Source organism: Lactuca virosa, chromosome 2, assembly GCF_052849685.1.
Source record: "Lactuca virosa cultivar CGN04683 chromosome 2, Lactuca_virosa_CGN04683_v6, whole genome shotgun sequence".
Taxonomy (NCBI): Eukaryota; Viridiplantae; Streptophyta; class Magnoliopsida; order Asterales; family Asteraceae; genus Lactuca; species Lactuca virosa.
Genome location: NC_136427.1, coordinates 274628341 through 274642556, shown reverse-complemented (window position 1 = coordinate 274642556; position 14216 = coordinate 274628341). Strand labels below are relative to the sequence as shown.

General features: G+C 33.0%; 1 protein-coding gene and 1 long non-coding RNA gene across 3 annotated transcripts; both read right to left on the bottom strand.

Annotated features, from left to right (window-relative positions):
• Positions 1 to 1528: 1528 nt before the first annotated feature.
• Positions 1529 to 3415, bottom strand: LOC145157011 (uncharacterized). Of its 2 annotated transcripts, XR_013737039.1 has the most exons (4): positions 2993 to 3415; positions 2419 to 2467; positions 2281 to 2339; positions 1529 to 1663 (listed from the first exon to the last, which is right to left on the bottom strand). It is a non-coding gene; the product is annotated as an uncharacterized LOC145157011 (long non-coding RNA). The 2 variants fall into 2 exon arrangements; XR_013737037.1 differs by lacking the exon at positions 2993 to 3415 and having other exon boundaries at positions 2419 to 2537.
• A 5569-nt stretch (positions 3416 to 8984) lies between these two features.
• Positions 8985 to 13374, bottom strand: LOC145161127 (E3 ubiquitin-protein ligase WAV3-like). Its single transcript, XM_079080574.1, has 2 exons — positions 12734 to 13374; positions 8985 to 11332 (listed from the first exon to the last, which is right to left on the bottom strand). Exons 1-2 carry the CDS (start codon positions 12950 to 12952, stop codon positions 9362 to 9364), a joined length of 2190 nt encoding a protein of 729 aa, XP_078936700.1. The 5' UTR covers positions 12953 to 13374; the 3' UTR covers positions 8985 to 9361.
• Positions 13375 to 14216: the final 842 nt, after the last annotated feature.

The window sequence follows — 14216 nt, the reverse complement described above, 5'->3', positions numbered from 1 at the left end:
TAGAAATTGTAAAAATATATGGTATGACAGTTGCGTTTAAGTATCTTATGAAACATGGTTAAGTGTTTAGCTGATATAGCCAAAATAATGTAAAATTGCAGTAATTTCTACAATGGGAATATAGGATTACTTATTGTCCTTCGTAGGTGTTGTCAAATGTGGGAGTATTTAAATAACCCATAGAAATTAAAAATTAATGTAGACTTTTAACAAGAATCGAAATTTGATATCTCACAAGCTTTGTTTGATGAAATTTCAACCGCCCCTTTTGAACCATTAAAAACAATAGGGAAAATAGATTGCAATAAGATATGCATTTTTTTTAAAAAAAATCTAACACTTTTACATAATTAAAATGTCAGAGGTATACAATGTTAACGCAACCAATCAATACCTATTGTCCCCTGTTGCAATCTTTAATCATAAGTAGAAGTAAAAGATTTAAACTCTCTACAATCTATTTCACATGTGGCAATCATTAATTATAAGTGGAATTGGAGAAACGATATTATAATTAGTATGTGGAACGAAAATGTTAATCCTGGACCGATTTTTAGCCAATTCGAGTTTACAGATCAGAGGAGAATCGACCAGTTTAAACGAAAAAAAACATTGATAAGATTGACGGTAAGAAGTAACAAGAACTGAAATCAAATTAGGGTAATCAAATTAAGGTTTGTGTTCTCAGTTCAATCAAATTAGGGTTCATGTAGAAAACCTACCAGTAGGAAGATGGTGATGGCATAACGATTAATGTTGCCATTCTTATTCAGAATATTTGCGGTGAAGAATTGGACGAATTTTATATTGCTTGCATAATAATGGAAATCCATTTAGCGGAAGAAATGTTCGGATCTACAAGATGATGAACCGATATGTGCCTTCAGAATGATGTAGAAGAACACGGATGAGTAAACAGAATCGGAAAAGGTAAGTGAAAACGTTGTGTCGTTCCGGGAGGGGGTTACGTGGAGGAATCGGAACCCTATGAATTCAATATAGACTGCCTCAGAATAAAAGGGCTTTTATATATACTAATGATATATATATATATATATATATATATATATATATATATATATATATATATATATATATATATATATAGGTGAGATCTGTTGAAAACTCATAGTTTCCCGAGAACCCGAGAACTAAAGGTGGAGCGTTGGATCAAAATTAATTCATTAAGAGCATGATCGTCATCATACCAATCCCATTTTATTTTTAGTATTATTTGAAATATTAATAAAAAGCTCTCAAATTCACATTATAAACAATAACGGCATTTTTTAAGCAACAACAAAATTTTAAAACGTAGTAAATTTTAAAAAAATATATATGGAATATTTTTTTAAAAAAATCTATAGTTTTTTTAACCAAAAAAATAAATATTTTAGGAGCATATATGCATATTTTTTAAGGTGCATGTATACATATTTTTTGTACTATAATACTCGTAAATAAATCATAAAAAAATCAATTTTTACTTACTAATCTATAAACACAATAGTACAACTATTTTATTCCATACAAAATAAAATATAAAAAACAAAAAATGCTACAAAATTTCAAAGCGCCTTCATGTCTTTATGTCAAGATTTCTATATTTTCTTCAATTTATCACTTTTCGCCTCTTCAATTTTTTCCCAATTTTCTTCCAAATCTACAAGAAAATAAAAAAAAATTGATGTAAATCATGTAAGATTCACATGTGATTGTATCTTTTAAGATTCACTTGTGATTTACATTTGAATCACTTGTATTTCATATGTGATTCACTTGTGATTTACATGTGAATCATGTAATGCATATGTGATTCGCTTGTGATTTACATGTAAATCACATGGAATTCATATATGATTCACTTGTGATTTACATGTGAATCACATGTGATTTACATGTGAATCACATGTGATTTACATGTGAATCACATATTAATTACATGTGATTCACATGTAAATCACATGTAATCAGAAGGCTAAAATATCCCTGTAAGAAATTAAAGTTATGAAATTATTTGAAAGAGACTATAAGTGAAAATGAACTTTTACAAAATGGCACGTGATATAATTTCACCCTTAGTTAAATTATTTTTCAAGGTCCCTCGGGCTTGTTATGATTTTGTTCTTCATTTCAAACTTCCAGGGACCAGAACCGATATGAAACCTTGAAAAAAGGACCAAAAGTAATAAAAGTTTCAATTTTAGACTAAAAACTGTTAAATTCAAAAAAGTACAGGGGCCATTTTTGTAAATATTGCATTTAAAGCTAAACACTTACAGCAAGGAAGTAACCATTTTCTAAAAATGATATTGCAGTCCCCAGCATGCCCATCAAACCTTGCAACATTTGCGTACAAAAATCAAATGATATAAGATACAGAAAAACAATGAACCAGGGGCAGTTTTGGGATTTTACCTGACTCTTCACATCCCAGTTTTAACAATAGATCCAGAAGTACCAGTTCCTAGAATGAGACCATCAAGATGAAAAGTTGCAGATGTGTAGCCAAAACAGGTTGATGTGTCCAAAACAGGATGAAAAGGGATATTTTGAAGGGAAAATGTGTCCAAAATAGGGTCAAATCGGTCCAGGGGCAAAATGGCTGGAACTTTTACAAAGAAAAAGAAGTGCAAGAATTATATATATCATATCACACTTATAAGATTTATACACTAGACCCTTCAACTACTACATGCTCATCTCTACTGCTAGATTAGTGAATCCAGTGATCAGTTATCACATAAACGAACTTAATCGATTTAAAGAGCACAATATCACTATATGATAATTGATAAAAGTTCAGAACTTAATCGTTGAAAAAGAAAAGAAGTAACATAGGTAACAGGAACTAAGTGCTAGAATCAAGGAATTTATGTTTCTATCAGTTCACAATACCTTCTAATTGCAATTACATTTGAGTAATTGTCTTAATGAAGACTTTGTGACTCAATTAATCGATTAAAATGAATAGAATAAAATAGATTTATACCATAGGAAAGAGAAATCTCCGCGACTTGATCAATCGAGGAAGAAGACACGAGAACGAGATATTTACCACTGGAAGGAGAGATCGTCGCCTACTGTCGATTTAAGATCTGTAGCTATGTACGTTTTTGTGAGATCAGAAGGCGTCAAAAAATCGATCCATCGGAGGAGCTGTAATACTCGATCGACAGAGGATCGTCTTCTCCAAACGGACATTCGATTGGATCTCTATACGATCGATTCCACTCCAACTGGACATTCGATAGGACTGTCTTCTCCAAATTCGACAAGTCAAGATCAGATTCAGAAGAAAACGACCGACCTAATGCTTCTTTGTATATGATCTGTGTAGGTTCCGATGAACTATACGATGCAGTTCTTCACATCCTGTCACACTTGAGATCCGACGATTTGAGATCGGAGGTGTGATGAAGGGTAGAGAGAGAGAGAGAGAGATGGCATAAAGAGTTGACGTGATTAAATGTCCCTGATTTATTTTAATAAGATGCCCCCGCCCCATTTTATTTTCAGATATTTACGAAAATGCCACGAAGTATCCTAACCCTCTATTATTTTAATCTAACGGTTATTGTTTAGTTCTCGGGTTCTCGGGAAACTATAAGTTCTCAAATGATCATTCTTATATATATATATATATATATATATATATATATATATATATATATATATATATATATATATATATATATATATATATATATATAAACCATACTACTTAAAATTATGTCCAATATGTCCAATAATAAACATGTAAAAAGTCGATCCAAAATCATGTGAGAAACTTCGATCGTGAGACTGATTAATTGGAGCCCAGTTCTCTGTTTTCTTTTCTATTTCCCAGGGAATTATTTCTCTCCTTTTCTCTATAAAATATAGAGAATTAATTAGATAGAAATAAAACTAAATTATTTTCCATTCTCCTTTTTAAATACTAACCAAACAACAGCTCCTAATTCCCTGTACCAAACATGCTCTAGGAATCATACATGGTCTATGAAGTAAGGTGGTGGGTTCTTGACCTACAAATCATATGAGACTGAAACAAAGTGAATTATAACATTGAAACAAACTTTGTGTACCAAGGGTTAGATTTTGTTAAACATCTATTAATCTACTTAAGATTGTGTTCAGTCAATTTTAACACTGATGGAAACAAACTGAATAAAAAGGTGGTACAGAGAATTAAGAGCTATTGTTTGGTTGATATATATTTTTTTTAAAATGGAAAATAATTTAATTTAATTTTTACCTAATTAATTTTCTATATTTTATAGAGAAAAGTGAATTATAACATTGAAAAAAACTTTGTGTTCCAAAATCCAAAGGTTAGATTTTGTTAAACATAAAATTAATCTGCTTAAGATTGTGTTTATTTTGAGTTTGATTGATTTCAATTTTAACACTGCTGGAAACAAACAGAATGAATCATGGAGCATGGCCTAAAAAGGTGGTTTTCTGCCATATATGAAACATTCAGTTTTTGCTTCTTCTTAATTAATGTTTTGCTTTGCTTTAAAAAAGCAAGTTTTGGATACGACACCACCACTATGTACGATATGAAGAAAATAAATGGGGCTGCTCAAGTACATCTGAGACACTGGTTAGTCCCTTCACTGCATCACTTTCTTGTTTCTGCTCCATGCATGCATGTCCCCATAATTTAACAGTTTTAGGTCTTTTGTTACAACAAATACTAAACCATTTTCAAAATATATTAATTAAAAACTAACAAAATACATTTTTTTGTCTTTTAATTCTTAAATGTTCTTCCTCTCTTTTTCTTCCAAAACGTAACATTCTTGCTAAACATGTTTTAGTTTTGTTGTAAAACAAAGAAAATACGTAACTCCTTTTACATTACAAAAACATGCAAGCAGAACAAAAGAAGATTGTCAGTATTACCAAAACAACGAGTGGTTGAATATCCACCTCCCACAATATCAATACAGTAGACACAAGCTTATAGAAAATTTCCCCCAATCAACTGTAGTCAATTAAACTTATAATATTATCGGATCCGGGATCACTAAACAATATCCAGTTAACTCATTTTAACCAAAGGAATTGAGCCCTTTGAAAATTTAATTCAGAGTTGATCAATAACGATCCTCGAGCACCATGGTTTAACTTTAACATTAAATCAAGACAACTGGCACAGTAATTACTGATTACAGTCTTGTAATTGGATGAACAGAGACAGAGGAAATGAATACGATGATGTTTCGCTTTCTTCTTCATGTGAAAATTATTTTTTGCTAAATACATTTACAGTCCTGATGTTATAAAATGTTACAAATACGGATCCATTGTCCCTGTTTCTTTTCAATTAGGTTATGCACATAACTGAAACCAAAAAATCGTAAGTAATCCAGAATCGACTCATTTGGTGAAACACATCACATGCCACACGGTTTGTGTTTGTTTCCAAAAGTAACAAAATTTTAGGATCGGCTTTAACTTTGTTATAGATCAGACTAGCTAGATGCAAAAGTCATGTATTATATGTGTTGATTTAAAAGAAAATTAAATATAAAATTCTAAACATTTGAAAAGTTTGAATTTATAAGAAAAGTGAAAAAAAATATTGAATTATTAAAATTAAAGTTTTTTTTCTCTTTTAAATTTAAACAAATAACTTAGATAAATAAACAAAGAAAACTAATGAGACTTTAATTTAATAATTTTGAAATTATAAAGAAAAGTCAATTAATGAAATTGCTATGCATTTACTATTATACTTAAATACTATCTGCAATTTAATAAAAAAGAAAAACCATAAAATAACATGTGGAAAAAAATATACTGAAAATAATAAGAAAAAGTCATTTGGTATAATGCATTAGAAGTTGACAAGTGTCAAAATTATTTTTATTTATTAGGAAAGGTTTGAATCATATCTTAAAACTATGTTCTTTTAAGGCATATAAATTTCTTCTTTTTTTAGAAGGTTTTTAGCTATTATATATTATTGTCAAAATTCACAAATATCTTCTTCGTATACATTTTTTAATAATTGCTGTCCAAAATGATGACAAAAAATTATAAGTTTAAGGATTAAGAGCATCCACAATGCATTGTTTAATAAAACAACGAAAGAAATGACATCCCTAATTAACATTCAATTCATTAAACATTACCATTATAGGGTGCCATTATATGGAGTTAAATAGTCTTTGAATTCTTCAAAGGAAAAAAAAGTTTTAATTCTTAAATGTATGTAGAAATTTTTTGGTAAAGTCATGGAAAATAAAATAATAATCTATTTAATTCTAAAGAGTTCAATACAAAAAGTTGTGATATATAAGTTGTTTATTGTTATAAAAACTTGGCATTTGTTTAATGATTATGTATGCTTGTTTGCTTGTTGAAGGATACGAGAAAATATATCAACAATAACAAATGAATAGTTGATGTTGTGCATTCTCATGAATTTTTGGTGGGAGATACAACCATCGATAAACAATTTCAGAATTGACATATCGAAAGCAATGAACACTGTAAATGAATAATATACAAGCTTCCAATGCATGAAGTACAAACAAGCGTACTTGCCTACTTGGAAACCATAGGCATAGACCTTAGTGTAGTGTAAAACACCTGCATCAAAAGCAGTCCATGACGATGATGTTACACCATCGTGACATGGGCCACCCATGTGTGAACAATGTGATCAAAAGTTGTTCCTTTTTCAATCAGCCTCATCCTCATCCTCAAATCAATCATCCAATCAATTTCACTTTCCATTTCTATTTCTCATGCATGGTAAACCCTTTTTCTGTTTCAATGCTAAAAACACCAAACCAATACTTGTACCTTATGCATCACAAGTTGTATCCTATGAAAACGCCAAACCTACGTACACCTTTTGCCACAACGTACTTGTATCCTATGCATCAAAAGTGGTACCTTGCTTACAAATTTCGTATTGGAGTTTGTACCTTTTACTTAAATAAACCAAACAATTCAATTCACTTTCCGTAAAGGCAAGAGTAAATAGCATAAAAAACATTCCGTTTACACCAAAATTTTAATTTGACACCGTGTTTTTTTTGTCTCAAATTTGACACTGTGTTTTCCAATTTGTTACAATTCCGACCACTTGACCGTTTAACCAGGTTACATGCTGACGTGACATGATGACGTGTCAGTTTTGATGATGTAGCATGCTGACATGATATGCTGACGTGTCAAAATTGAATTTTTTTTGCCACAAAAAACAGTAAGTTTTCACTTTTTTTCGATTTTGACACTAAGTTTAATTTTTTTTCAATTTTGACACTATGTTTTTTTTGTTCCAAATCGAACATCATTTATCAATTTTTGTTCAATTTTGACAATTTTCCATTTAAATTAAAAACCATAGTTTTGTAGAAATACAAGTTTTTTTTTACATTCAAACCATAATTTTATGTATAAATATGTATTAGTTATATAAAAACCGTATTTTATATTAAATACGCAACTTTAAAATGAGTTTGTAGGTTTGGAGGCGTGTAGTCGATTAACACCCGGATGTCAAGTTTACAACCCTTGAAATTTTCACATCTTATTAGAAGCTTATGGTTAGTTTGATTCTCATGATATAACTAATGCATATTTACACATTATACTTTAAATGTAAAAAAAAAAAAAAAAAAAAAAAAAAAACCTTGTATTTAAATAAAAACTAGTAAAGAACCAACGGCTACGCCGCTTTTGGGGTAATATGGAAAAAATCGGCTAACTTTAAAAAATATGTGTTGAAATTGTAAATCACCATAAATAGGGGAGAAAGTCGACAACCCCTAAAATTAGATGTCAAAAGTGTACAACGAAAAGAAGGGACATTGGTGTAGAAAATCCAAAAATGTTGTGGCAATAATGTTAAAGTTGTCAAAGTTGAGAAAATATGGTGAGTTTTCTGTGTTTTTTATGTCAAAATGTAAAAGTTTTGACTACAATGACAGAAAGTGTCAAATTTATTAAAGATTTGTGGCAAAAACACCAAAATATAAAACCTTTGACTGCAAGGACTAAAAGTGTCAAAAGTCATTAAAGATTTGTGGCAAAAACCTTAAGACACAAAAAACTTAATTAAAAGGCAAAAATATAAAAATTTTGACTTTAGGGACTAAAAGTGTCAAATTCAATAAACTTTTGTGGCAAAAACCTAAAACCTAAAAAGGTACTATTCCTAAGCTCCTTTGGATTTAATATATATAATGTGGTTTTTAAACAAAAAATATATATTTATACGGTTTAAAATGTAATAAAAAAATATATTTATACGGTTTCAAATAGAAAATGGTCAAAATTGAAAAAAATGATGTTCGATTTGGAACAAAAAAACATAGTGTCAAAATTGAAAGAAAAAATTAAACTTAGTGTCAAAATCGAAAAAAAAGTGAAAACTTACTGTTTTTTGTGGGAAAAAATTCATTTTTGACACATCAGCATATCATGTCAGCATGCCACATCATCAAAACTGACACGTTAGCATGTAACCTGATTAACCGGTCAAGTGATCAGAATTGTAACAAATTGAAAAACACAGTGTCAAATTTGAGACAAAAAAAAACACGGTGTCAAATTAAAATTTTGATGTAAACGGAGTGTTTTTTTATGCTATTTACCTTTTTAACAATACCATGTATATCAACTTGTACCTTATGCATTACTGACTTGTATGTTATGAATCAAATTTTGCATCTTTTAACCTATGCATTCAAAGTTATACCTATATATAAAAGAAAAGGCCCAACCTTCAAGAACTACCTTTTCCCCCTTTCGAGACATGGGGCAACAAAACAAGATCTTTGCACTGGCCCTCCCTCTACATTGACTTGTACATCATGCAGTAAAAGATGGACATTAGTACTAAAAAAAGGTCAAAACTTCAATCTCTCTCACTATCTTTTATAATCCACCCAATTGCATGGAAAAAAGGTCAAACCCCATATGAAAGTAACAAAAAAAAAAGACGATAAACATAAAAGTTGCGAAAGAAAGAATCACATATTATAGGCGTCTTAACTTAACTCTTTATGTCATAATAAATAAAACCAAACCCATCACCCCCAATCATCCCCCCACAATTACAAACTTATACCCAAAAAAAAAAAAAAACCATTTCTCCTTATGTACATCACCCCCAAAAATTACACAAGGAAAAACATTTAAACCACAAAAACAAAATCAACCATCCTAACCCCTTATCTTTCACCATTTATACCCTCTCCTCCCCCAATCTTAAACATACCCCCATTTTTATTTATTGCTTTACATAAAAAAAAGCACGAAATATCAACACCCAAAATCGCGCCTCCTTCCTTCCTACCCCCCTCGAAAAACAAAATGTTAAACACTTTTGACTTTACCTTGGTTTGGGCTGTGAATGCGATGATGCAAATGACCAAACAGGACGAACCACTCTCTGACCCTGACCCTGACCCGAACCAAGGCTGCTGCCCAAAAGAGAAGCTTGAGATCGAGTCAACATCTCAAGCATTGATGGGGTTTGATACGCTTGAACCAGGCTCGAGCCATCTGTGGAGTCACCACGAGCCGTGGCTCGTTGCCATGAGTGTGAGCTTAGCCCTGACAATATATAAGCCCTTCCAGATGCTTCATACATGTGTCTGCTCGCCATTCGTTCCTGCATGGCCTTGAGCTCAGCATCCAGACCCATACACAGCCGGTCACCTGACTTACCCGACACCGTTTCAGACAGAACCCGCCTGCACTTCTCAAGGGTACAAATGGCATTTGACAAATCACCTTCTTCAGCTGCAGCTCTCGCTTGTACCATGGCTTCAGCCGCTTGTAACCTATTCTTTTGTCTATCAACTTCAATGGATACCAGTACCACAACCTGTTCACCAACCTTTTCGGTTCTTTCAATCCTGACATCTTCACTCTCTAAGTTGACTGTCTCTTTGGTCAACGGATCCGTGTAATGGCATCCAACTTTCAACAAACAAGTCTCGTTTAAAGTCAACTCTGTCGGGATGTTGACCGAAACAAGAAAATCCCGTTCTTCATCAGCGTATAAATCCCCAACATCAATACATCCAGATTTCCCATCTGCCATTAACTCATTCTTGTAGCTTCCAGCTTTTAAAGATCTGAGAACAACATTAGGGTTCACACTTTCAATCATCACTTTCGCACCTTTCACCACAACACTCAAAAGTCCACCAATACATTGTGCAAAAGCATCTTGAATCACACCTTCCGTTTCAATAAACGAAAACGTCCCACCGGAAATCTCCGAGATCGAGTGCATCGAAGAAGCATCGTGATCCGTTCCAAACCCAAACGCATGGACCGGAATCTTGATTCCGGAGTTTTCAATAGACCTCGGAACAAGTAATTCATAGGTCAATTGGTTTTTCCGGCCACCGGAATTGGAATTTCCATTTACAGTATAAGTGTCTTGTCCATCAGATAACAGGATTATGCTAGCAACCGGGTTGTTCTCCCTTCGATCTTCCATAACCTTCGCCCCTTTTCTTAAACCTTCAGCAATATTGGTCCCGCCATTAGCCACCAATGAGTTGACAGCTTGGAGAGCCTGTTGCTTCCCGGAATCCGACATTTTCCGGAGGGGGAAGAGGCGGCGGGCAGAGGAGGAGAATGCAATCACCGCCAGTCTATCAGCAGGCCCGAGATTCTGTATCACAAAACCCATGGCCCGTTTCAGAAGAGCAAGCTTTGTTCCCGCCATGCTACCGCTGATGTCAAGAACAGTGACAAGATCAACCGGGGCACGTGGGGTCTGGTTAACTTGACTAAAGGTGGGACCTTGACTTTGACCTTGGTTTGTGTTACTTGATTTAACCCCTGAAACAGAAGCTGGAGCTTTGAGGTGGATCAAAACAGTGAAATCATCAACAGAAGTAAACTGAGGAACTGATGGGACCTCGGTGTATGTTTTGACTGATACCCTTTTTAACAAAGACTTGTCTGAATCTGAGCGAGTTTTATTTGAATATTTAAGGTTTAACGGTTCATCATCATTAAAAACGGGTGGTTCGGGGCCCGGGAAAATCGGTGATGTGGCGGTGACGTGGCGGGGGCTGTTTGGGCGGAGTAAGGTCATTACTGGATTGTCTTGTGACCAATTTACAGGGTTTATTCTTGTTCTTCCTAATGGAGGGCCGGAATTTGTGGGACCCAATAATGGAACTGCTTTCCATTTTGCTCTGCAAACAGGGCAAATGTGATTCCCATGTTTCACATTTGAAGCAATACACTGGAAATGGAACGAATGTGAACATTCTGCTGTGAATATGGCTTGTCCTTCTCCACGTTTCATTGAAGCTAAACATATTGTGCATGTTTTCTGTCATAAAACAACATATATATACTATTAGTGAATCAAATACAATGAGAATCGGATAATTACCAAAAATAGAAATGACCTTTGAACGCTTTTAACCTTCTTGAAAACCGTAAACAGCTCGAGATAATGATCCTTTTGAATTTCAAAAATTTAATCACAAAACTAAACAATTTTATACCAATTTCGACATCAAAAAGCATTTTGTTTGACATTTAAAAGTCAAAACAAGACTCAGTGTAGCAGCTACAAGACAATATGCAAGACAACAAAGAGGAACACAAACAACAACTACAACCCAAAACCAAGAAAAAAGTGCATTATAAGATGTCAAAGAAGACAGATGTTTGGTTGTCTTTGGATTTTCTTTCATCTTTCTTGATTCATGTATTTGATTACAAGGTTTATGAGGCCCAGAAACTGATAGTCAACAAATGAGGCCAACCACAAGTCTAAATATTTACTTTTTCATAAAGAGGAATCATATCATCATATAGTGAAAAGGAAATGTAAAGCACGAATAGTTGCTAAATTAGTTAATTTATTGAGCAAAAATCTTTTAAGTGCCCATGAGAGCGATTTGTAATCGAATCAGCATATCACAAGTTCATATTGGCAAAGTCGAAATTAAATAATATAACAAAAAATAAAATCTTGAAAAGTTGGATAGCATCAAAAGAACCCATTACCATACAAATATGTTCCTCTTTAACTGGAGCATATCCCTCAAAAAATGCATTTTTTTCAAATGTTCACACATATAAAAATATTAAAAGGTTCACAAGAGTTCAATCAAGCATGATGCAATCAAATTCGAAAAATTAGGGTACTCTAATTTTTGTTTTCTGGGTCCTTTTAAGGAGTCGTTTTTTATTATTTGCTGGTTTAAAACGAATATGGAACCCAAGGAACGAAAAACATATGAATGATCACAAGAAATTAAGGATTGACCTTCAAACTCACAAAGGGAAGAGAGAAATTAGTGATATCGATATTTAAAACATGCGTTTGAAAAAAAAATGATAATATTCTCGTTTCCTGTGTATTAGTGCTCCACTGTAGATTTTTTTAGGGGAATAAAGCAAAATTCAACAAGAAAAGCTTAGAGTTTAAAGCAATGGAAGCATAAGATCTAACCCAGAAAATTAAATTAAATTATTTTTTATCATTAGATTTCATTTTCACCTTTTTCCCCCTTGATTTTGGTCCTCTTTTGGAAGTTAATTTGACTTAATTTTATTCTTCTCTTTTTAATCAACAAACCAGAGAAAAAAACAAAAACTGCCACCAAGAAAAATAAAGGAAAAAACAGGATAATCAAATTTCTGATAGATAATAAACAAATCCAAGATTCGATGGTCAAATGTTTAACAATAAATTAAATATATAAGCAATAAAATAAACCTTAGAAGATCTGTTGAAGCTTTTAGACAATCGTAAACTGGGAGACGCCGGTCGAGTAGCAGAGCCACTCATGCTCCACCCCGCCGGAGAGGGAGACAACAAGGCTGCATCGGAAAACCCATCGGAATGCGGCGGAGAATCGTCTGTATCAGCCGTGGGCACATAAACACATAAATTAGACGCCAAAGCCATCTTCACTTTCCTCCATTTACTTCCCATTCTCTCACCCAAAAAACCTTCAGGAAAACAGATCTCGATGTGGGTATTGAGCAAAAGGAGATGAATCGGACAATGGGATGTGGGTTTTGAAGAATAATTGAAGAGAGTAGATGGCTGACACGAATACCGAGGAGGGTTTTTAGAGAGAGAAATAAGCGAAAGGAAGGGATGAAGGAAGAAAGATGGGGGTTTCTACAGTTAATGATGATGGGTAGGTTGTAGATTCAGCGTTTACTCTTGCTACTGGCGGCCATTAATTGAACTTCCGTGGAGTAGAGAGAGAGATGAACGCTCTTCTCTTTCTCTTTCTCTTTCTCTTTCTGGTTTCTTTTTTGGAGGAGCTTGTTGACCTTTGATGAGTTTTTTGGTTTTGTATCTCAGAGAGAGGAGTCTAGTCACTGGTGAGTGCTGCGGCTGTTTACTTTTATAGTCTCAAGTGGTCTACATTTATATGATATTATAAATTTAAAAAAAAAAACAAAAAAAAAACAAGAACAACAAAAACAATAATTTTTATTTTTAACAGGCATTAAACAATTAGGGAGACGGTAGAACAAAACCAAAGTACAAAATTTCAAATTACAAGCATTAAAATGATAAATACATCCGTCAAACCAATTAATAAAACTGAACGATGATTTATGTTTGATTCATTTGTACGCCACCAACCAAATATCATCCGTCGCTTTAAAATGATAGCATCTCTTTCTATTAAACACCAAAACATTGTGAACCTTACAAATTATCCAAATCAAAAACTAAAATAAAGTCGATCTAAGTTTGTTCCTTTTTCTTTCTTTGAAACGAGGCTTTCAAAATATCGACCAACTCCAATGTGCTTTTGGAAATTAAATGCACTTCACCAATCCATGTCATAAATCAATTCCAAATGACAACAAAAATGTCACATATATATATATATATATATATATATATATATATATATATTCAACATCCTCCTAGTCACCTTTACAAAAATGACACATAGTAGAAATTAAGTTAATATCTCTCCTCAAAAGATCAATAGCCACTCAAAAGTCTATTTATTAACAATCGCACCCGACTTATCCATTTAAAACCATGAACACGGCTGTCAAGCACCAATTTATTCACCATTAACCGAAAACAAACCTAAAACATCCGCCTTCTAAAGCCATTTCTCCAGAGCAGTGGACAAACAGGTAGCCATCAGTATCAAAATTAAACATTTCAACTATTTGGTCTCCATGTCTTTACAAGGTAGTTTATTCCAATTCCCCTGAAA

Excerpts from the sequence above, each read along its gene's own strand:
- LOC145161127 (XM_079080574.1), bottom strand. The coding sequence starts at position 12,952 with ATGGGAAGTAAATGGAGGAAAGTGAAGATGGCTTTGGCGTCTAATTTA. Across the intron at positions 11,333-12,733 it reads GCTTCAACAGATCTTCTAAG|AAAACATGCACAATATGTTT; the intron begins GTTTATTTTATT and ends GTTTTATGACAG.